The sequence below is a fragment of the Myxocyprinus asiaticus genome, chromosome 27 (genome assembly GCF_019703515.2).
Source record: "Myxocyprinus asiaticus isolate MX2 ecotype Aquarium Trade chromosome 27, UBuf_Myxa_2, whole genome shotgun sequence".
In the NCBI taxonomy this organism is placed as follows: domain Eukaryota; kingdom Metazoa; phylum Chordata; class Actinopteri; order Cypriniformes; family Catostomidae; genus Myxocyprinus; species Myxocyprinus asiaticus.
Genome location: NC_059370.1, coordinates 39,327,370 through 39,351,750, shown reverse-complemented (window position 1 = coordinate 39,351,750; position 24,381 = coordinate 39,327,370). Strand labels below are relative to the sequence as shown.

Sequence of the window (24,381 nt, the reverse complement as noted above, 5' to 3'; positions counted from 1 at the left end):
ATTTTTAGCGAATAACAACTTAATTTCAGTCTGTTTCTCACACAAAGCTATTGTTTGGCTTTAGACTTAGGGTACGTTTACACAACAACGATTTACTAAAAACGGAAACGTTTTTCCTTTGCGTTTTTGAAAAGTTTCCCGTACAGACGACAACGTAGTCAAAACGATCCCCTTTCACACAGATCCGCGAAAACGACTAAAAAGGCCGTATTATGCATGCCAGGCCAGTAGCTGGCAATGTCACTTTGTAAAGAAACACTACGCGCCTGCACACATAAGCATTCTTCCACAGAGCGGTGAATACAAACAATGAAGATGGCGAAAGCATCGAGCAATTTTGTCTTGCTTTATTACTACAATTAATTTGCTGAAGAAGCGTCAATAAACTCAAAATCTTGAGCAGCACAAACACAGTCCTGTAGTCCGCCATTGTAGTTTTGAATGTCTCGCTCATTGTTTTGAAGTACTCGCGCGCATGCCTATAGACTGAACTCTCAAGATTATTCAATAAACTCTGCTCATTTTACCATCACTTCATCTCCTGCCTTCTTCTGTATTCCCCCTGCTGACTCTTGGGCTGGTAGGAGAGTAAGTTAACATAACAAGCTGTTGATGTTGACTGGTTTTGGATATCAGACAGAACTCTGATATATGGATATCTTCTGACAGAGAGAGAGAGGTCTTGTGTACACTGGACCTAACATGCATTTTCACTGCCTCATGTTTTCATATTCTAAGCATATCATTGACTACTGTACATGATATCACATCTCTGTCTATAGGCTATATACATAAGCGGTAGGTGAATGAATTGCAGGGTAAAGTTACATCAAATAAAATTAAGTAAATAAATAAATAACATTTAAAATACAAATATATTTTTCCCATCTGAATCCATACATAAATTTCAAGATTTTCAAATTGAAGGTTCTGCCTACTGTACAATGTTCACACTCCATACAAAACACTCCAAATGAATAAATTGTTGATTATTGTTATTTGCACAGACATCAGTATTCATACTGATAATTATACATCTCAAATTGATGCCTGTCAATCCATCATTCTTTATATAACACGTAATACGTGTGCGCATGAAGTCATCGTTTTCACAAATTCGCGTTTTTGTATGTTTACACGGAGACGATAACGGCATCGTTTTCAAAAACTTGCACTTTGAAATCCATTTTCAAAAGTTTGCGTTTTCAGGCCCCAAAACGGCATTGTCGTGTAAACGAACAGCCAAAACTCATAAAAAGTTTTCCATTTTTAGTTGAAAACGTTGTCGTGTAAACGCACCCTTAGAAAATAGTGCATAAGTCATATGGACTACTTTTATGGTGTCATTTTGGAGCTTGACAGTTCCTTGGTCCCCATTAAGTTTCATTGTATGGAAGACATTCTCAGACATTCTGCTGATCATCTGCTTTTGTGTTCCACAATAGAAAGAAAGTGGCTTTGGAATGACATGGGGATGAGTAAATGATTACAGAATTAAAATTTTGTGTGAACTATTCCTTTAAGTTCCATTTCCTAATCAACTAAATAGACACAATATCATCAGAAGACCGGTTTGGTATTGGACACAAAATGTTAATCTAAACAAGTTTATGGTCTTAAAAAAAGTAGAACTTTAACCCTCAGAGACTCAAGCATTGATGTTTATGATTTTTTTCCCCTCCTCTTTGAAAGTGTGTTTTGGGGAGCCACTGGTTATAAAAATATTTTTATGCATATTTTGTTTATGCAAAATTTTAGTACTTGGCAAAGGGTTGCACAATTTCACCACTTTTGTTTTAGGCAATACATGGAAGTTTTGAATTCACAACACAATTCAACACACTAATGTATATGAAAAGATTATGAATTACAAGCAGTAAGGGTAAATTCATGAACAGTTAAGAAATCTGAACATTTTAAAAGGACAATTGTTATTGATGTTAAATGTGCTTGTATAATAAAATAATAAAAAATAACGGTCTCTGTGTATATTTAATATACCATGAATATTTTTTAATCAGTAATAATGTTGGGAATTAAGAAAAAAATAAAATAAACCGGTCAATTACTTGCTTGGAAATTTGCTAAATTTAATCTAAAAGGGTTAGCAACTGTGTCAACTTTTTGTGTGACTTTAGAAAGCTATGTCAGTTAATATGCAACTGTTGTTGTGACAGTTCAGAGTCTCAGCTGTTCTTATGTGTAGTTTTACCCATATTTAATGAAAATAAGATATCAATTAATTGCTTTAAACAAACATTGCAATTCTGCTAAGCAGGGTCTCTGAGGGTTGATCGGAACTGCTTGATAAGAAGAGAATCGATGCATTTTTAGCTGTTTTAACCCACTCTTGGATTTTTCTTGTTCCCTTTTCAACCATGCACTACTAGAATTAAGACTAAAATAACCAGCATCATTATTAACTATACATCAGTCCCGAAAACCTAATAATAGATTTTTGAAAATGTTTAATTGTTTTGATAAGAATTTATACAGTTTAGCCACTAAAATTCTCAGTAACTTTTACTTAACTTCAGCCTTAAAGATTTCAGTTTTTGGTCCATCACTCTGAGCTTAAGCAGCAAAACGCAAGCCTAAATCAAAGTCAGCTAGATGCATGGGCTCCTGCCTAAAATAAGACACTCCTGTGTGTGTGTGTGTGTGTGTGTGTGTGTGTGTGTGTGTGTGTGTACAGTACAACTGTCTGTGTGTGTAGAGGGGAAAGTGTTTGTGTGTCTATTTGAGAAAATTGGTTTTCACTGCAAATGTCAAGTTATTTAAAGGCACAATCATGCAGATATTTGTGAATCAATTTTTAAAACTTGAGTTATGTTAACTTAAAGCTACACTATATAAGATTTTTTTGTTAGAAATGAACAATTTCATTAATGATCAAGTACACCAACACTCTTCTAAACCATTTTTGCCATACCCCGATTTACTATGGTAAGCCTATAATAATTATTTATATTTTAGAGCTGTCGGGATGGATTTGGTGGAAAAATTACATAATTCTGAAAAAAGAGACAACCTGTAATAATAAAACATGAAACGACATCAGCTTGGCTTTTCAGAGGTGGCAACAACTCAGAGATCTTAAAGGATTTAAATTTTTTTTTTCTTTTGCTTGAAAAGAAAGATATTTTATTGGACCGATAGTTAGCCAGGAAGCTCTCTTAGCGCGGTAGTTCGTTAGATAGAGTTAGCGTCTCTAATGGGGTATTTTATTTTGGATTGTGGGACTGCAGTGCTTGATTTCATTTCTAGGAAGGACAATGGAAAAAAATAAACTTATGCTGGTAACAGTGCCAATCTCTGAACCAGTTACTACCTTGGTCTATTTGCTTTCTAGCTAAATTATAATAATTTCCACCGTTTGCACCGTTTCCGCTGTTTAACTTTATCTGATATGACTAGCAATCGTTGTTCCTTATGTCATCATTGTCTAGCTTTTGTAACGTTATTTATTTTGAAAAAAACATTTCAATAAGTCAAAACTACAGCGGAAGATATACTATTTACTGTATCTGCTAATAAGACATATTCTTCGGATATCCATCTTTTTATCGTTCATTATTTTATTTATTTATTTTTTTGAGGGGAGGGGAGGGTGCGAGTTTTGTTGTTGTTAGTGACATTCGCTCTGAAAAGTTGATAATCTGTTTCCATGGTTATACCGGTTCTCCTCAAACTATCAGATTCATCCGTGCAGGAGAGCAGAGCCAAAGCCGACTGACATAATTACCAAAACAGTGTTCCTCTGCAAGTAACTTGCTGTTCTATGCTTAAACCACTAGAGGGCCAAAAGTTACATAGTGTAGTGTAGCTTTAAATTAACAATATTTACTTTCTTAAAGGGACAGTTCACCCCAAATTAAAAATTCTCTCATCATTTACTCACCCTCATGCCATCCCAGATGTGTATGACTTACTTTCTTCTGCAGAACACAAACGAAGATTTTTAGAAAAATATCTCAGCTCTGTAGGTCCTTACAATGCAGGTGAATGGTGATCAGACCTTTGTAGCTCCAAAAATCACATAAAGGAAACATAAAAGTAATCCATATGTCTCCAGTGTTTAAATATATATCTTCAGAAGCGATATGATAGGTGTGGGTGAAAAACTAAACAATATTTAAGTCCTTTTTACTCTAAATCTCCACTTTCACATTCACTTTCAGATGTGAAAGTAAAACTAACATGTGACTTTCAGATGTGAAAGTGAAAGTGGAGATTTTGAATAAATAAGGAATTAAATATTGTTCTGTTTCTCACCCACACATATTATATTGCTTCTGAAGACATAGATTTAATCACTGGAGTTTTATGGATTACTTTTATGTTTGCTTTTGTGATTTTTGGAGCTTAAAGGTCTAATCACCATTCACTCGCATTGTATGCACCTACAGAGCTGAGATGTTCTTCTAAAGCTCTTCGTTTGTGTTTAACAGAAGAAAGAATACCATACACATTTCTGGTCTTATTGTGAATGATTCATTAGAGCGTGATATTTTGAAAAAAAAGGCGTTTATCTTTGTAATCATTTACCAAAATGTAATAGATTGCTCTGTTACAGACTCTAATGGGTGTCATGAAGTATGTATGTTTCACTAATGACTACTGTTTTCGTCTCATCTAATAAAATAAAGAAATGTTATCAAGACTTTGATTTTGCCTTTTAAAATGTTGTTGTGCTTCTTGGGCTGCCTAGCTTGTCTATCTTTAAAATGTATCTTCCAAAACACTATAATCACTTCATCTAACCCATATTTGCATAATATTCATTTAAAAGAACCAAACCATATTATACAGAAGACACAAACTATGCTAAACAAGCATAGAAGGATCTCTACAGACAGTTTGTGAGCTTTGCAGGTCTGACATCATCTCTGATGGCTCTTTTCTTCCTTTGGACTTGAAAAGAATGAAACGCATATGTGTGTGATAACAGGATAAATATCAGCGTGAACAGGAGAAGTTAAAGCATGAATGGGAACAGGCTCAGAAGGAGGTGGAAGAGGAGGAGAGGAGGTACCACGAGGAGGTGCAGTTATCTTTCTTGAATGTTTAATGCTGGAGATGGGGGGGGGGGGGTAATAGAAGCTTTGCCAGTGACTGTGTTTCACTGTCAGTACAGGAGGGAACGATTCTGAAAGAGACTGTGACCTCTCTGACCCCTCATTCACCAATCGCACCTTCAGCCCTTCCCAATACCCACAGCACTTTACACACCCAGTGGGAACCCGCAGAGAAACAGATGGTAAGAGTTCAAGGAACAACAACAGTTGCTTGATACTTGTGTAAATGATACTGACAGTATTTCTCACTCCATCAGATGTCTGAGAACTTCAGACAAAGGCAAAACGGCATCAGAGAAGCAGCCCAGAACAATACGGAGTGTTTACAGATGACAGCAAGGTCTGGGACAACAACTCTAGGAACAAACTTAAAGGAGTAGTTCACCAAAAAAAAAATTAAATTGTGTTATCATTTCCTCACTCTCATTATTCCAAACAAATATCTGACTTGCTTTCTTCCAGTGAACACATAAGGCAGAATGTTAGTCTCAGTCACCATTCACTTTGTATTTTCACTCATTGTAAGGAAAAACGAAGCAATGAAAGTGAATGGTGACTGAGACTATCATTCTGCCTAACATCTTCTTTTGTGTTTCAGAGAAGAAATAAATAACATGAGGGTGAGTAAATAATTTTGAGTAAGCAGAACTTAAATTTTTGGGTGAATTATTCCTTTTTTATCATTATTGTTAAACATACTCTATTGTTTTCTGATGCATCAATGGCTTTATTTACATTTGCAAATTATTATTTTTATTTTTTTTCAGTTCTCCGCTTCAAAGTTGTGGGTCAATGGGTCAGTCATATGGCCAGAGAGGACCAGACGTGAGTCAAGAAAAACAGCCAACACTACAGCGTAGTCAGGGTGAGTCTGGTGAGTCCTGAAGCAGACGGGAGAGTTGACTCACAATTGATTTCTATTGATTTTGCTGTTAATAAGTTGCTATGTGTAACGGGAGTCAGCTGGTACGTGATAGCTGTTCGGTATGTGTAAACCAAGAGGCGCACTAGTGGCTGTAGCCTTTAGCCTCCTTGTTAGCGTGCCCGCCTCCCATCCGAATCCCACTCGGAGCGGGTCGGGCAGGACCGGTTACATATGGTAATGACACAATACTCTAAAATCAAAAAATATTGGGTCCATGCGTACAGGAGTTTTAAATTGCGATCTGGGAACCCCAAGGGGGCCACAGAAGAGAAAAAAATGTATAAAATGGGGGGACATTTTTTTTTTTTTTTTTTTTTTTAATTAGGCTACTGTTTATTTTCTGCTTTAAAGGAATTTTCTGGGTTCAATACAAGTTAAGCTCAGTTGACAGCATTTGTGGCATAATGTTGATTACCACAAAAATTAATTTTGACTAGTCCCTCCTTTTCTTAAAAAAAAGCACAATTCTGGGTTACAGTGAGGCACTTAAAATGAAGTGAATGGGGGCCAATCCGTAAACATTAATATACTCACTGTTTCAAAAGTATAGCCACAAGACATAAACATTATGCATGTAAACATGATTTTAGTGTGACTAAAATCACTTACTAATCTTTGCTGTAAAGTTATAGCTCAGTGCTTGAAATGGGCGGGTACTCACCGGTACGTATTACCTGCTCTTCTCTAATTTACTCTACAGAGTACCGGCAGTTTTTCTTGGTACCACCACTTTTCAGAGTCTTCTGGTATGATGTAATGTCTTTATTTAATGTAAGTCAGTGATTTGATGAGGCCTGCCAATCACTTTTATCTGACCTTCCAAATGATTTTGATAAAATCACAGTAAACCTCCAAGCGCTCTCTGCGCAAAACTCAGCGGAGAGCTTAACAACACTCAACACTCAACATGTGCAACAGCATCGGTAATTGTCAAGTGATCCGTGGTCCCGTCCAGTTCCGGAGGAGGACGCAAGTTTAAGCTTGTTTTGGCATAGTTCATTTACAGTCTTCTCCAAAACATGAACCAGCAACTTTTGGGTGAGCACATTATATCGCATCTTATTCACTTAAATGTTTTTATGCAAATTGCTTAGCTGTTGGGTGCAGTCAAAACTACAGACTTAAAAAACAATTCAAAGCTGTTTCAGAAGTGATGTCAGCTCATATGCACAAAATGTTTTCACAAAAGTTAGCTTGGTGATGAAAACCGAACCTTCAAAGAAAATACACAGGAAAATGTGCTTTTTATTCTCCATTATTTTCTGTAGTGTTCGTAAAAAGATTATGTGAAGCTGAACCGACAAACATGTATATATTCTGATTGTGTTTGTGTTTGGAAAGTCTAATTTTGCCATCTTGAATGGGAGGATAATACAAATTTAAAAAAGACGTAATGCTTTTTTTGTTTGTTTTAGGCTACATATATTTTGTATAAAAAGACAGTTCAACTTTAGATTGCCATTGTACTCTTATGTGGGTTGATATTGTAAATAAACATATGTTGCGAACAAAAAGAGTCTTGAGTATATTAATACTAACAAGGAGAGTACCTGCCCTTTTTTTCTTCCACTTCAAGCACTGTTGTAGCCAATTTTACAACTTTGTTGCCATGAAGATGTAGTGTCAACAAACCCTAAAACAGTTGTAAAAATTACAATTGAAACTTTCCAGCTCAAATAATACATGAGTTTTAACAGGAGAATTAATGTAAGCACTTTTATAAAGTTATAAGCTTTAACCCCTCCATAAAATGTACTCCATTCACTTCCATTGTAAGTGCCTCAATATAACCTCGAATTGTTCTTTATTTAAAGAAAAGGAGGGATTAGTCGAAATTATTTTATATGGTGTGACCGGTTCTTTTAGCTCTCTTCTTGAAGGAGGAAGCGGGAGCCAGGTAAACAATACACATAGTCTTTCATTTTACACACACAAAGTTCTGCGTTTCAGCATAACATTGCACACACACACACACAGTCAGCTTTGTGTGTCCCTGTCCCTCACCACCAGCTGTCTGGACTCCCTTTTTATTCCTCTCTCTAGCTCTCACTGTAACACAGAACAGCTGTTAGAGATAATTTCCCACAGGTGTCAATCCTTACCGTTCTTCCTCTCCTGGCCTTGCTTTCCACAGACGTCACAGACGTTCCTTGAAGACTGGTCAGAAATGAATGGATGATTGATTGTGATTATTTTATTCTATTGACAGCCCTATTTTTTCACAGTATGAAATAAAAAAAATCTGCATATAGTTTTGTGAAAAATGTATTTTATATTTTAAGTGTTCATCTCATCTTTGAAATACATTCTTTTCACAATAGTTTATATTTTTGTATCTTGCTAAGGAGTTTTTCCTCACCTTTGTAAACTTTAGCTTGCTTAGCTTAGCTTGTTTGTAAAGCAATATTCTCTATTAAACTTTTTTGGAACAATATTTATTGTAAAAAGTTCTATACAGATAAGCCTGAATCAGGTTTATACATCTAACATGACTATAATAGTGAGTAGAAAAAAGATATGCTGTCAATTCAAAGTAAATATTTTCCAATAAGACATATATATTTTATTGTCTTTTGGCTTTAGTACAAAGGTAATAAAATAGCAAGAATTATGTTTTTTTTTTTTTTCTCCCAATTTGGAATGCCCAAATCCCAATGTGCTTTTAAGTCCTCGTGGTCCCGTAGTGATTCGCCTCAGTCCGGGTGGCGGAGGATGAATCCCAGCTGCCTCCGCGTCTGAGATCGTCAACTCACACATCTTATCGCGTGGCTTGTTGAGCGCGTTGCCATGGAGACATAGTGCGTGTGGAGGCTTCACGCCATCCACCGCGGCAACCACGCTCAACTCACCATGCGCCCCACCGAGAACGTACCACATTATAGCGATCACGAGGAGTTTACCCCATGTGACTCTACCCTCCCTAGCAACCGGGCCAATTTGGTTGCTTAGGAGACCTGGCTGGAGTCACTCAGCAGCCCTGGGATTCGAACTAGCTAATCTTTACCCCCTCATAAAATAGCAAATTTAATTTAAAATAAAAATGTAAGAATAGATAATAAATTTAATTTTGCAAACATGTTGTCTTTATATTGTCACATAGTAAAGCATCTTTATATATGAAAATAGATAGCTATCTTTATATTTTAGAAAGGGGGTCCCTCGCACTGGAATCATGATATTAGGGGGTACTTGGCATCAAAAAGTTTTAAATCCCCTGCATTAGTCCATGTTTAATTGGAACTATTTATTAGAGACACTTTTTGGGATTTAATAAAATATAAATATACACAACATTTCTCTTGATATGCATTTATCCTACAAATGATTTGAATGTACTTGTAAAGTACTTGTAAAACTAGATGTGAATTTCTACACTTTTATTGTAAATTATATTTGAGACGTATGTTAATGATATGTTTGTTTGCTTATTTATGATTTCTTTTTCTTTTCTTTTCTTTTTTTTCATGTACAGATGTGCCAAAGGGCAATCGACAGCAGCAACAACAGAATGAAACCTTGAAAAAGAATACTTCACAAACAAAACCTGGTGGACGCAGGAGGTGTGTTTTTGTGTGTGTGTGTGTGTTTGGGTAACACTTTACAATAAGGTTCCATTTGTTAACATTAGTTAAAATGAACTAACAATGAACAGTACCTATTAAGCATTTATTAATCTTAGTTAATGTTAATTTCAACATATACTAATAAATTTTTTAAATCAGAAGTTAACATTAGTTACTGCGCCATGAACTTACATGAACAATGAACAATTGCACTTTTATTAACTAACATTAACAAAGATTAATAAATTGTGTAACAAATATATTGTTCATTGTTAGTTCATGATAACTAATGCATTAATTAATGTTAACGAATGAAACCTTATTGTAAGGTGTTACCTGTGTTTGTATAATGCATACATTCATTTATTGATTTATTTGTTTGTTTGTTTTGTTCATAAATTCTGTAAGCTTGACTGGATCCTCATTCATCCTCATGACTGAAGCTTGTCTTTTGTGAGCATTTGTTTTTGCATGAGATGAACGCTGCATGTGGCTTTCGATCCTCAGGTCTGACTCTTTAGAGAACATTGGGCCAAATTCAACCACATCAACTTCGTTCACAGACACGCAACCACCTCCATCACCAAACAGGTACACTTAGTTTCTCTCTCTACAGGTCACTGCAGACTTCTCAGAACCAACGACTTAAGGCCTCGATATACTTCCTACGAAATAGAAGAACAAATGGGTGTGACATAATTTAGAACAAAATCTGGCCAAAAAGAAGGTGTTTTCGCGTTCATTTCGGTGGTTCGTAACAGCGCGCTGGGGCGAACTTTTAGGAAAAGTTCTATTCGACAACAAAACACCTTCTTACTGCTATTGGTCCACATCAGTGGTAGGTGTGACAGAGCTCCACCTACCTTGATGCCGACAGCAAGTTCTGTTTATGTTGATTAGTGAGTCAAAATTAGTCAACATAAACACATCGGCGTTTAGAGTTATTAGCGACCTGCTGCAGCTTACCTATATCTGCAGGGCCATAGCTAGTGGGGTGAAAGATGGAAATGATTCTAGGCACCCACAGGTCCAGAAAGGCCCCACAACAAATTCTAAACTGTAGTTTTTAATAGAAAAGGGGCCTAGAGCAATATACAGTCAAGGGGCCCAGAATACCTTGCTACAGCCCTGTACATCTGTATGATCGTTCGCTTAGAGACATTTTCCAAGACCATGTCATGCAATATATTTTTGTTTAATTAGTCTACTAAAGGAATCAGATTTTCTCAAATACTCTCAAGTGTCCATTCACTCATGCCATCTGCAGCAAAAACCATTCACACATCTGTCTAAAGTAAGATATGCCTATGATCATTCTTTTGTCTTTATTCTGAACATTACCACTTTTCTACACTTATCTTTGCAATTGTATCAGTGTCATTATAAATCACAATAACAGTGTAACCGGCGCGTATAATGGCCATTTATAGTGTTATAAATAGTGAAACCATTTTATCAGCCAGGCAGATTTTTTGGCCATTTTGAACATTTCAACATTGACGATAACCGTGCCCACTTGACTGATCAACAAAAGTGTTTGATCACCTAAGTGTCAATTCTAAAATCCACCAACAGACATGTTGACAGACAATGCATGAGTTTTCTGTTTCTGTTTTTTTTTTATTTTTTTTTTTTTTTTTATATATTATTGAGTGACTTTTGTTCACAATTTCTAGGTCCCCAATCCAATAAGCAAATTTTTGACATTCAACATAGGGGACACACCAAAAACTAAGAAATTCAGAAAATTTAATTTTTTCAGTTCAACTTTGCACTCAATTAGTTTAGTACTAGAAAGTCAGTCCACAGTCTATCGGCCATCTTTGGAATGCTCCGGGAGGCTATTTCCAGTCATGCCAGTGCAGCTTGATTTTTCTTTGAAGTATAACTTTATCCCTTTATTTTTGTTTGTTTGTGTGTAGGTCTGTGAGTGGAAAGAAGCTGTGTTCAAGTTGTGGTCACCCACTTGGCAAAGGTGCCGCTATGATTATTGAGACGCTCAGTCTGTACTTCCACATCCAGTGCTTTAAGGTATGTGTACATTACTTAATATTTGTAAGAGAGCTGTTAGTAGTGCGTTTTCTGTAAATCTCTGTAATTTTTATTGTCTTCCAAAACATCTGAAGAGTCATTTGAAGCTCTGGCACTGTACATCGTTTGTTATTAGAGGAACTTTTCAAAGCATTCTAGAGCTTAACAAAGTAAAGCACATACTTAGAATAGATGTGCTGCCTGTTGAATGCACTTTACAAATATACTTTATATATACAGTATACTGAGGTATCTCTGCTCAATCTCTGTACATTAAACTGGTATTAGAGAAAGTATTTTGACATAAAAAAATATAATTACAAGTGCTTTGCTGCGCCAAAAAGGGGACCTCAAGGAGGTAAAAAAAACTTGAGACCAGTTGCTTTATTGTGTGCTGATTATAAAATAGCGTTTATACTGATTATACAGAGCACAACAGTCTGATTCTGGAAGTAAAAATCTCATTCATTTTCCCTTAATAGGCAAATAGATTTTTAACAATGACATTTTAACTTTTAAAGACAGATCTACCATGAGCTCAGAGGTTGTTAATAAATGGTATATGCTTCTGTTAAAGCCATCAGACACAGCCAAGTCTTTCTCCATACACTCTCAGACTAGTTCTATATCTGTATATATCTGAATAGTTTGCAATAAACTTTAAATATATTGATTCTATACTAACAATCAACAACTTTAAATCAATAGTTTTATATTTTTTCATCATTTTTAATTCAATTACGCCATTCGCAATGCTTGTACAAGGATTGTAGTTCTTCCCCTTGTACCTTTTGTGTTGGGTTTTTTGTTTTTACAATTTTCAAATACTTTCTGTACTTCTTTGTTAGTGTGGAATCTGTAAGGGCCAGTTGGGTGACACCAGTACAGGAACAGATGTGCGTATCAGAAACGGTCTACTCAACTGCAATCAGTGCTATATCCGCTCCCGCTGTAAGTCATATATACCTGTATTATTATTCATTCAAATTTAGCAGATGAAGATGAAAAATCATGACATGTACCCAACCCTGTAAAATGACATAAATAATATAAGTAATACAATGCAGGAAGTCAATACAACAAACTTTTTAAAAATTCCTAAATATCTTGAATCCAGTTCGCAGTTCATTGTTAATATGTGTTTGTCTTTTAATATCTCTTTCAGCCGCTGGTCAGCCAACTACCTTGTGAGCTCTTTGATTTGGAAGCATAAGAAATCTACCAGTAATACTCACACCTTCATTACTCACAGTGTTCACTTACGTGAACACAAGCACATTTAAAATCAAACCACTGCACTGTCTTCAAGCTGGGTTTTCCCGGTTTTTCTTTATCCAAATCTAAACGTGAGGATGCCACTAAAAGCATGTGACTGTAGTGAAAATCATGTTTTACATTTTCAAGTTTCTGACTGAACTGACATTGTTACTGACTAGTAAGCCCATTCATCAGACAAAAAAGAGTTTTTAAAGCATACTGTATGCAGACAAATAGAATATTTGAAAGAAATTAAATTTTTGGATGAACTCCAGTTCCCTTTGAATTTTTGTCTAAATCCTGATCCTGAAATTGTATAATTGTCTTAATTTGCTCCCCAAACACAGCTAAGCTACATAATCTTCCTGGCATTCAGAGCAGATTTTTAGATGGCATATGATCAGTGTTTTTACATTGTTTTTGGAGTGGATTAAAGGGTTCCTTCTAGGAATATACCGGGTTCGATAGATAGATAAATAGATAATCGAAAGAATTTGTGGCATAATGTTGATTACAAAAAAAAAATAATTAAAAAAAAAATAACAATAATAATTTCGACTCATCCATATTTAAAATTAAATAAATAACAAGTTGAGGTTATAGTGAGCACTTTTAATGGAAGTGAATGGGTAAATTTTTTGGAGGGTTTGAAAGCAGAAATGTGAAGTTTATAATTTTATAAAAGCACTTACATTAATTCTTCTGTTAAAACTTGTGTGTTATTTGAGCTGTAAAGTTTTTACCATCATTTTAGGGTTCACGGTGTTATGTCGTCATGGCAGTGAAGTTGTAAAATTGGAAATAACTTTACACTTAAAATCGTAAAATCATGTTAACACACAGATTGTTTATGTATGTGGCTATTCTTTTAAAACAGTGGGTATTGTAACTTTTATGGCCCCATTCACGTCCATTATAAGTGCCTCACTGTAACTGTGATTTTTGCCTTTTTTTAAAGAAAAGGAGGGACAAGTCTAAATTAATTCTTGTTGCAATCAACATTATGAAACAAATTCTGACAATTGAGCTTAACTTGTTTAGAACCCAGAATATTCCTTGAATACAAAATGTCCAAAATACCAAGCTGTAACTGACTGAAATCTTACTTATCTTGTCTTAATTCTGAAAGCTTAACATGTTAGCATCCATAGTGCCTCAATTATCTGAAGGTTAATTGTGAGAACACAGTCACTATAAGACCTATGATCTTTGTATTGAAGCAAAGTACATATTTTTGTATATAAAAAGTCACATTTGGCTGAAACTAATGCATGAAAACAAATTGCTGGTTCAAAATTCAGTCATATCGAAACTGCTGCTTCTTTCACATAAATCGGCAAGTCATTCAAAGTTATTTTACTCTAAACAGATGGGTTGGAATGTTGTTGCACTGAAACAATGTGCCTTAGGAGAGACACAATGCCTGTATGAGAAACTTAAAGAGATGTGTTCAGATCCAAAGACTGTTTCTACGCTTAATTGAAAGAATGGAATATTTTTGGCCACGTTTGATGGTATGGAACAAGTTGCACCTTGCTCTTTGAATTGTGAGGTCTCGGCCTCTAAATTATTTGAGTTTTGCCCTCTTTACAGCACATTGTACATAATTTTTCTTAGCAATTGTATTATGCAAGGTTTATTTGAAATGTATGGCCCATATCACAGTACGTTTTTGAACATTATTTTTCTTTAATCCAAAATTTGGATTGGCTAAAAGGAGATTTTGTTTGCAAATCTGGTTTAGGATAAAAATAAATAAACAAATTAATTAGTTAATTAATTAAATGCTTTTTTTATTTCATCATTCTGAAGATTATTGAATACAACTTTGTACAAATTTGTTTTAAAAACCCTATCATAACACACTCACTGGCAAAATTTTGGCAAAAAGTTGGCTTATGAATGTTAGCCCATTCATTATATTTACCTGACCATAAAGGCATGTGAAGGTTTTTTGATCATGTGGGCTGTTTAATCTTCTGTCATAATTGATTTATTTAGCCAGAGTTTCTTTGCTTCGGATCAGGTCATGTATTTTGTTTAATTTGTCATAACTTTAGGTTGACACAGGGCCAAGGCATGTTTTATGTTGTTTAGAAGGGAAAATAGTTACCTTGGAAAGTATATATTATATCTAAGGTATATTTATTGTGTTATTCAAATCTACACTATCCACAATAGATTAATTTGATGTTCAAACGCAACAGCTTTACAGTATACTGTATGTTTATAAATAAAATACTGAAAAATACAATCAGTTCATGTTCCTTATTTTCTCAGTCCTGAAATGTTTCGAATCAGTGTGTATATGGAAGAGGGAAAAAAAAAGAAAAAAATTCAATCATTCTAACATCAGCAAAGGAGCAGATCAAACATTTTTTTTTTTTTTTGGAAGAGGTGTTGGGGCAAGTGGATTGAAAAATCAAAACACCTTTAACACAGATTACATGATTTGAGCAATAATAATAATAATACATATATATATATATATATATAATGTTTTTTTTTGTTTTGTTTTTTTTTCAAATACATTGAATTAATAATACTGTTTCCCAAACAATCCAGCTGGAGTTAGATCATATCAACTGAAAAATCGAAAAAGTACATAACCTACAAAATCAAAGCAGACAAGCGGCAGTATTTGCACAAAATTTGTTTGTGTTCCGGTGAAGGAATCGGTGATTGTCCCAATTTAATTTCCCTTAAAATAATATATGAAAAAAAATATGCTCTTTGATTTCAACAAGATGTGAAAAAGACATTCAATGAACACACAAAATTTAATTAAACTGTATTTGACGAATACTCATATTTACAATATTCATAAAATTCACAAATACTCATAAAAACAAGATTTACTTAAATTCATTATAGTAAGTAAAATCCAAATTTGATTACTTCATAGGCATCAGTAAAAGATGTTATTGAACTGCAAGAAAAGATTGTTAATAAACAAACATTAGCCTTGAAGAGATAATTCACCCAAAAATGAAAATCCCTCATAATTGACTCTCATGTCATGCCAGATGTGACTTTTTTTTTCCTGCTGAACACAAAGGTATTTAGAAGAATATCTCAGTTCTGTAGGTCCATACAATGCGAGTGAATGGTGACCAGAACTTTGAAGGTCCAAAATGCACATAAAAGCAGTATAAAAGTAATACATATGACTCCAGTGATTAAATCCATGTCTTCAGAAGTGATATGATAGGTGAAGGAGAAAAACAGATCAACATTTAAGTCCTTTTTTACTGTAAACCTCCAACTTTGACCAGCCCAGTCAAGTAGGTGGCGATATGCACGAAGAATGCAAATAGCCAAAAAACTAAAGAAGAATGTGAAAGGGGAGATTTATAGTAAAAAATTATTTAAAAATTGATCTGATCATATCACTTCAGAAGATATGGATTTAACCACTGGAGTTTTATGAATTACTTTTATGCTGCCTTTATGTCCTTTTTGGACCTTCAAAGTTCTGGTCACCATTCACTTGCATTTTATGGACCAACAAAGCTGAAATATTCTTCTAAAAATCTTTGTTTATGTTCTACTGAAGAAAGAAAGTCATACAAATCTGGAATGGCATGAGGATGAGTAAATGATGAGAGAATTTTCATTTCTGGGTGAATTGTCCCTATAAGCAGATGATTATGAGCCTATAGCATTAATAATATGATTAACAGATGAACATCCTTTTTTCCGAAGTTTCTTTTAGAGACTGGAAAATTACCTTGAAATATAAATGCAAATATCCATAAAATTCCAATCAGTGAAGTTAAACCTTGCTGTAAAATTGTAATCTTTCCCATTCTTATACAATTGTAAAGAGGGTATATTAATTTACATTTCTGGAATCACTATCAGTGAAGTCCAATTGAATGTGATCATGTGCCCTATACTTACTGTACATTATTACATAGACAGTAGTACAACCTATGTGAAGCTGCTGGTCAATCAGAATGTTGCTTTACAGTAGCAGCAAAAATGTATTCAACAGTCTACTTGTGTTTGTTAAAACAAACAAAAATAAAAAAATTAAAAAAAACATACTAATATTTCCTTCCCGATAGTCCTTGCACAAAAGCAATCAAATTTACATTTGGCAGACACTTTTATCCAAAGCAACTTACAGTGCACTTATTACAGGGACAATCCCCCCCAGAGCAACCTGAAGTTAAGTGCCTTGCACAAGGACACAATGGTGGTGGCTGTGGGGATCGAACCAGCAACCTTATGCTTACCATTTATGTGCTTTAGACCACTACACCCAATATTTTGAAATCTCAAGCAAGATGAGTAAATAACATCAGATTTCAAAATGAGTGACAACCCACACTCACATAACCATACATTGCAAAAGTACTTCCTTAAAGTAACCATCCTCTGTCTCTAAAGGCTCTCTGTGAAGGCATTCCATTGCTCACTTTTGTTTGGGATGACCCAACAAATATAAGTAGGATGAATACAGGTAAAGCCATTTTGTAAATTCTTCCATTACTAGAAATCAGCATTAAGTTTCCAAACTAGAATGAGAGTATTTTAAAGTAGCCATTTAGTCCATATTTTAAAAGCAACACCACTGTGTGTCCTACTTGTCTTCACCCATATTGCTCCCTCCTGCAGTGCCCTTCAGGGGTGGAAAACTGACATTTGGAATTCACTGTCTTTCTCCTGGGTGGTCTGAGCTCTTCTTTTGTTGTCTGAGAACACAAAACACCAAAATAATAAAATAAAAAATCTCATATATTACTGGTATTGTTGTGTTTATTTAATATGTTTTTAATATTACGGTTAAGAATTTCTGGTCACAGTTAAATATTGTTGTGAATCATCAGATTGTGAAAATGTCTTCAAACTCACCAGCTCTCCTTTCACAGATGATCCAAAGCAGAATAACAGTATGAGTAATTAATGCTGCTATCTCAACAATAAATATCATCACTACGGAAAAGAAATAGACACGTTCAGGTAGAGGTTACAGTTTAGGAGAATAAACGAACTGAATCAGTTAAAATTTAAATCAAATGAAAATTAAAATGAACCAACAATTACAAACAAATGGTTTAGAGTTATACGTATAATTTACTGCAATGTTTCATACCTCTGAGTAATAATCCACTAAAAGTCTGGCCCTCTGCTGAATTACAGGAGAGGATAAAAAGTGATGCATTACACCAAGTGTTGAAATAATATAGTAACACAATGTATATTAGGAATATACAGTATGAACATTTTGTCTTAACACATATTAGTTAATATTAGTTATGTTTAGAGACTGATTCTGGAGAAATATGGAGCAGTCAGACCCCACACACAGTCTCTCATGTCTCTGTGTAATAATTCACCCATTTGCAAATAGTCCTTTTCCTGTTGTTATTTGAAGTTCCTAACGAAAATGTGTTCATATAATCCCATTAATCAATCACGTTCAATTGCTATATAAACCATAGCTCACCTACCTCTCCCAGGGCCGTTTCTAGGCATAGGCGAACTAGGTGGTCACCCAGGGCGCAACCTAATGGGAGGGCGCCAAAGAGAAAGCCTCTTTGTGAAAGTATGTGAACGCAGATGCAAGCGCTTGGCCAACGCATGGCCTATGCATGGTCCTGTTGTACATACTTTACGTGCGCTCTTGCGTTGCTCTGGCAGTTACAATCCTCACACCACAAAGGGGCGATAGAGTTTTTTTAGGCGCCTCGAAACCGAGTCACGAAAATTATGACTCTGTGGTCTGGTGTTGAAGTCAAAAAGCCATCCCAACATGTCCAAAATGACTGGATATCCATAGCTAGTTGCGGCATCTCTGCTGCGGACGCCTTTCCATTTCTTCCTGGCTTGGACAAATTGGTCCCGTAGTTGTTTCCATTTTCTATTTACAGTGTTGTTATCAGAATTATGGAAGCTGCAATTTCTTGCCAAGCATTTTCAATCGCAGTTTTATTCGAATGGAGAGGGGACGAGGGGACGTAAATATGTTTGTATAATCTAACTTGTTTGGCAAGACTCTCCTCAAATTGCTGCTCTACCATGACTGAAAACAGAAAATCCACTCTAGCACCCCTTGCGGCAATGCTGAGAATACAGCCCATATTTGCGTTGGGTTATGAATTGAGCACTGACACATTTCACTACACAATGACACGTGGAATTGAGCTTGCATAGCAAGGTGCATCTGCGTTCGCGTACTTGCGTGAAGTATGTTTGGGCCTTTTATCCTCTCAGTTTCACCCTCCCATTTCCTCTACTCCAGAGGTGATCAAACGTTTTCCTATGAAGGGCCAAAAATCAAACTTGGTTGAGGACAGTGGGCCAAAAGTAAAGGTTGCATATATCAAACTGTATTATTTTAAAATTAAATATTAATACTGAAAAACACACAGGACTCTAAAATTAAAATCATAAAGTGTCCCATACTTGCACAATGCACATAACTGATTTCAATATACTTTTTATGTATGTTGTGTCTCTCTCATTTGTGAGTCACTTTGAATAAAATGTCTGCTAAACGACTAAATGTAAGCGTCTCTTAAATCATGGCTCCTGTCTCTTTAAGAACAGTGCATCTCCTCACACTGAACACATGGTAGTCCTGTGCAGTTTTGCAGAGTTTTGGAAAGATACAATGGCATGACGTAATACTATCAAGTAGGGTATTGTTTTTCGTTTTGTGACAAAGAAGATATTAAAGATACTTCTTATCATAGACCTAGTCTACACACTGTGCTGGATTTCACTCAGTATTTATCATATACTGGAACCGCCAAATGTAATAGGATTATTTAATTAAACAATGCTGTAAAATGTTTTTGTGTAGCATTTAGCTTACTTACTTTTATTTGACATTAAAACTGTTTTCCTGTTGTAATATCAAAAACAAGGCGATGGATTGAGGCTGAATGCATTACATTATTAAAGGAAATAAAAGCTAATATTGAGAGGCCTATTCATTTCGTTGACTCCAAAATATGATTATGATTAAGAACCTGCCAAAATATGGCATTGTATCTTATGGTTATTAAAAATTCCACGTTCACGTGGATATGAAATTCTGCACAACGTAAAGTGCGCGTTCAAGCCATATTTAATTTCAGATGACTGTATGTACTGTTCCGCGAGTCCACCTAATTACATGTCATTTCTTGACACTGCTTCAGTTCCCGCTCTGTTTTAAACCAATTAGGTTCTGTCTGGCATTATTGAAGGCACACCTCCGACTTTGGAGCTGGCCAATCATAGTGAAGATTTTGGGGTGGCACCTGGGATGGCCAATGGAGCGAACTTTCAGGCCGCACTTGTTAAAAGGTCACTGAAGCACGCATATACATTTTTAAAAATTAAATCACTTATACTCTCTACTTTTCAGATAAGCTATAGTTCTTGTAATGCAAAAATAAAACAAAAAATGTTAAAACAAAAAGATTCATTAAAAACGAAGAGCTGATTCAATGGCATTTTTTTTTCTTTTTTTCCCCTCTTGTTATCTATGGCAAGGCGGGCCAAATCTAAGGTCATCACGGGCCAACTTTGGCCCGCGGGCCCTAGTTTGGGCGCCTCTGCTCTACTCACTAGTGATGGGAAGTCAGATTAATTTCTGCGAACCGGTTCTTTCAGACAGTTTGTTTCCATGAACCGGTTCAAAAACCGATTCAGCGGTTCTTTTACGTCATCATTTAATGACGTCTCTAGCACGTAATTCCAACATCCTGGAGTCATGGTTTTCATGCTCAAACATTTAAATAAAGCCATATGTGAATGCACATAGCTGATTATTACCTTTTATTGAATCATCAGTGTTTCATTCTGTGTTCCTGCATGTCGAATACGACTGATATTGATTTCATCTTGGATAAGTTTCCTACATTTAAGTTTTGCACCTAAAGGAACCAATACAGACACTGATGCACAAACGCAGATATGTTCTACATGTCTTAAATTTTACACATGTACACATGATAAAAATACATTCTCTGAAAAACCTAAATATCATAAGCAGTGTTGGTTCTAAAACAAGAAAAATCAAATTGAATTTTCTTGATAAAAAAAATGTGATCGTGCCTGGTAACACGTGCATGTAAAATGGCTAGAAATAGCATTTTAGCTTAGCGTAAAGCTGACAATTTACACAAGGTTTATTTCTATTTCTTCTGCTCCAAACTTAATTCAAACTTACATTCATATGAGCAGACAGAGAAGTAACACATCATAAGAAAGTGTTTCACCGCTGTTCAAATGCACTTTGGATTGCATCATTTATATGTATATATTTTTCCATCTGAAAGGACTAAATATTAAATTAAACAAATGACAATAAAATGCAAAGTAATCTCTTCAGTAATCAAAATACTTTTTGAATGTAACTGTATTCTAATTACCAATGATTTAAATTGTAACTGTAGTGGAATACAGTTACTTATATTTTGTATTTTAAATGCATAATCCCATTACATGTATTCCGTTACTCCCCAACCCTGTTCACAGGTACCCATGTGCTTAGTCGGCCATGGATGGGACCTTACCCCGACATCATTTTAATCAGGTGCCTGTTTTAATTATTGGGATGGGCTATCCAGTTTATCAGGAGTTTGCCATCCTGACAGAACCGGGTCTTCTCTTAACTACCTAACCTCAGGATCTCCGCCTACTTCCCTCACGCCTCCCAGCCGTTACGCTATAGGACTAGATAGTCCACGTGTTGGCTCCGGGAGTGGGGGGTGGAAAGGGTGTACGGCCAGACTGAAATCCCATCTCTTTCTCAGCACAGTTACAATCATTACAATCACTAAGCCATGTAAGAACTTCCTGCGGGCACGACCAGCCAACTGTCCAAGCATTAAGAATACCCATCTGTCAGTCCTATGGTCATGACACACCACACCACAGCCCTGCCCTACAACCGATTTAGCTCCAAGTACTTGGTTAATTTAAGCACTTTTAAGGCATGGAGTTTTCCATTATTTCCCTCCCAGAGCATATAACGGGTTCCATGCTGGCTTCGTCTTTAAAGTATAACCCTGGCGTCCAAATGCCGCAATTACAGCCAGTAAGGGATAAACCAAGCCAGCCCGGCCCGCACGCTTCTTCTTATTCACAAACAGAAACGTTTGATCTATTCAGACCAAATGCGTGAGGATGCCTTCGCAACCGAAATCGGTTTCTTTTTAGACCACTGTGTGAGGATGCCTCCACAACTAGAAATGCTTAACCTACTCAAACTATTGCATGAGGTTGCCTCCAAAACCAATAATAATCACATGAGGATGCCTCCGCAACAGGACACATTTATTTTTCAGACCAATATGCGAGGATCCCTCCGCATCCAGAAATGCTTTACCTATTAGACCATTGCGCGAGGATGCCTCCTCAACTAGAATTGCTTAATATATCAGTTGCCTGTGGGAGGATGCCGTAGTTCTTGCTATTATCGATCCTCCTCGGGTTATCCTGCGTCTATGTTCGCCCAGCTCGTTCTTGGGGGATTTAATATTCCCAAGCTCCTATTTTCATCTTTTCCCTAGAAGTCCATTCAAGGCTCGCTGTCCTCTAATTATTTTGGGGGGAATCTAAGAGCTCTGTTTTGATTCAAGATTCAACTCAAACACGGACAGCACGGCAAATTTATTTACCATTTTCGCTCTAAGATTATATGATCAAGTGAACTTGTGAATTGAAGTTCCTAACGCAAGTTTGGGAGGAGCTTGTTCATATAACCCCATTATCCAATCTCATTCGGGTTGTATGTAAACTGTAGCTCGCCTACCTCTCCCATGACGTCTTTCGAGCATCCCTCCTCCTCCCCATCTCCACCTTTAGCCAGTCCATATTTCCACATACAGGGGGAATCTAAGAGCTCTGTTTTGATTCGAGATTCAACTCAAGCAAACCAAATTCCCAAATAGCCATTTTCGCGCTACGATTGTATGATCAAGTGAACTTGTGAAATTTTCATAATAGGTCTATTCAGTTGTTGTGCAGTTAAGAAGGGTATAACAGGGCAGGGTGACATTTTCACCATCACTGCAAAACACGTGTTTCATTGCTGGTTCTTTGCCTATAAATACACACACACAGAAGTCATGCACTCTTTTCCCTTGCTTTATAGGCATAAAATGGATTATTAAGTACAAATCATTGTTGACCTTTATAAATACTTGACAAATACTTAAACTTCTATCCATCATTCCAAATGACATAACAATTTTGCATCAGACAATTAATTGAGCATGTTCAAGCTCCCTAGATATTAAAAAGTCATATAAACACAAATAAAAAAAACTAACTCCATCCCAGACTCTATGACCCAAACTAAAACAATTAAAATATGAAATTATGATTGTATTCACATCATCTCTTTAAAAAACTGTTATAGAGCATATGCAGATTTCTTTACCTTTAAAAAACGGACAGAGAAATATCAGTCCCAACAGATATTAAAGGCACTTATCAGCATTTTTTCTGTTTCTGTATTTCTCCTTCCTTTCACTGTTTACACAATGATAACTCTAAGACTTATTACAGAGATATTACAGTTTCATTTTCTGTTAATGCATGATCTTCTGTAAAGCTGCTTTGAAACAATGTGTGTTGTGAAAAGCCCTATAAAATGACGACTTGTTTAGTCCAGATTCTTCCTTTTAAAATCATCTGCACTTCCTGTGGTGATTTATTTCCTGAGATCAGTCCAACATAGTGTATAGTCCTGAAATGCTGGACCTGCGGCATGTATTGATAAATTATTGTTGATAAACAGTATTTTTCTGTTGTTTAAACAAAATACAGTTACCAAGGATCTATGTTAAGACATTTTTTTTTAAACACTAAAGAGAACTAACTGAGCAAGAGTGAACATGTTCATTGCATAGCTTCTACAATTCTAAACAGAATAATAACTTAATTATTGCAAAATTAATAGCCAATATATTAAATCATATTTAAATCAGTCTACAATCAGTCAGACAATAACCAGTCCTCGACATAAAAAAATAGCTTGTATTCATTTAGCAGACACTTTTATCCAAAGCAACTTTCAAATGAAGAAGTTGGAACAGATGTACTGATGTCAGTCATCAGTTATTTCACATCTTTCAATGTCCAGGGCTATAACATAGTTTTGACATTTTCACTTGGCCTATTTATTACACTAAAAATAAATAAATAAATAAATAAAAATATATATTTTTTTTAAACTAAATATTTGAAGTGTTATTAATTTAATTTAGTTAAACATTACACAATTCAGTTTGATGAAATTTTGTTATGTAATTGAAATGCATAAAGCTTAAAGGCACACCTTAGGAAAAAATCGCTTTTTTCTGGTCATGAAGTGCATCAAGAATTATTTATTTATTTATTTATTTATTTATTTTTTATTGTTGAATATTAATGGAGCAACATAATTTGTGTGAAAATAAATAATAATGTGTTTTTTATTAAAATTCTTTAAAAAAAAAAAAAAAAAAGTGTTGAGGGGGCCTTTTACCCCACACTTGGGGGTTTCCATTGTGATATAATGTAGCTATAGGAACAACAG

At 35.4% G+C, this 24,381-nt stretch overlaps 1 protein-coding gene across 4 annotated transcripts in view; it reads left to right on the top strand.

Moving 5' to 3' along the window:
* Positions 1–15,108, top strand: part of LOC127417740 (LIM and calponin homology domains-containing protein 1-like) — a 117,443-nt gene extending 102,335 nt beyond the window's left edge. For 3 of the 4 annotated variants that reach the window (XM_051657931.1, XM_051657930.1, XM_051657929.1), the window contains 9 exons: positions 4,952–5,044; positions 5,138–5,260; positions 5,336–5,418; positions 5,846–5,952; positions 9,476–9,563; positions 10,074–10,157; positions 11,489–11,597; positions 12,446–12,548; positions 12,763–15,108. In XM_051657931.1, the coding sequence (XP_051513891.1) occupies positions 4,952–5,044; positions 5,138–5,260; positions 5,336–5,418; positions 5,846–5,952; positions 9,476–9,563; positions 10,074–10,157; positions 11,489–11,597; positions 12,446–12,548; positions 12,763–12,788 (816 nt within the window). In that variant the 3' untranslated portion in view covers positions 12,789–15,108. The remainder of the gene's footprint in view (positions 1–4,951; positions 5,045–5,137; positions 5,261–5,335; positions 5,419–5,845; positions 5,953–9,475; positions 9,564–10,073; positions 10,158–11,488; positions 11,598–12,445; positions 12,549–12,762) is intronic. The other variant, XM_051657932.1, reaches the window with a different exon arrangement.
* Positions 15,109–24,381: the final 9,273 nt, after the last annotated feature.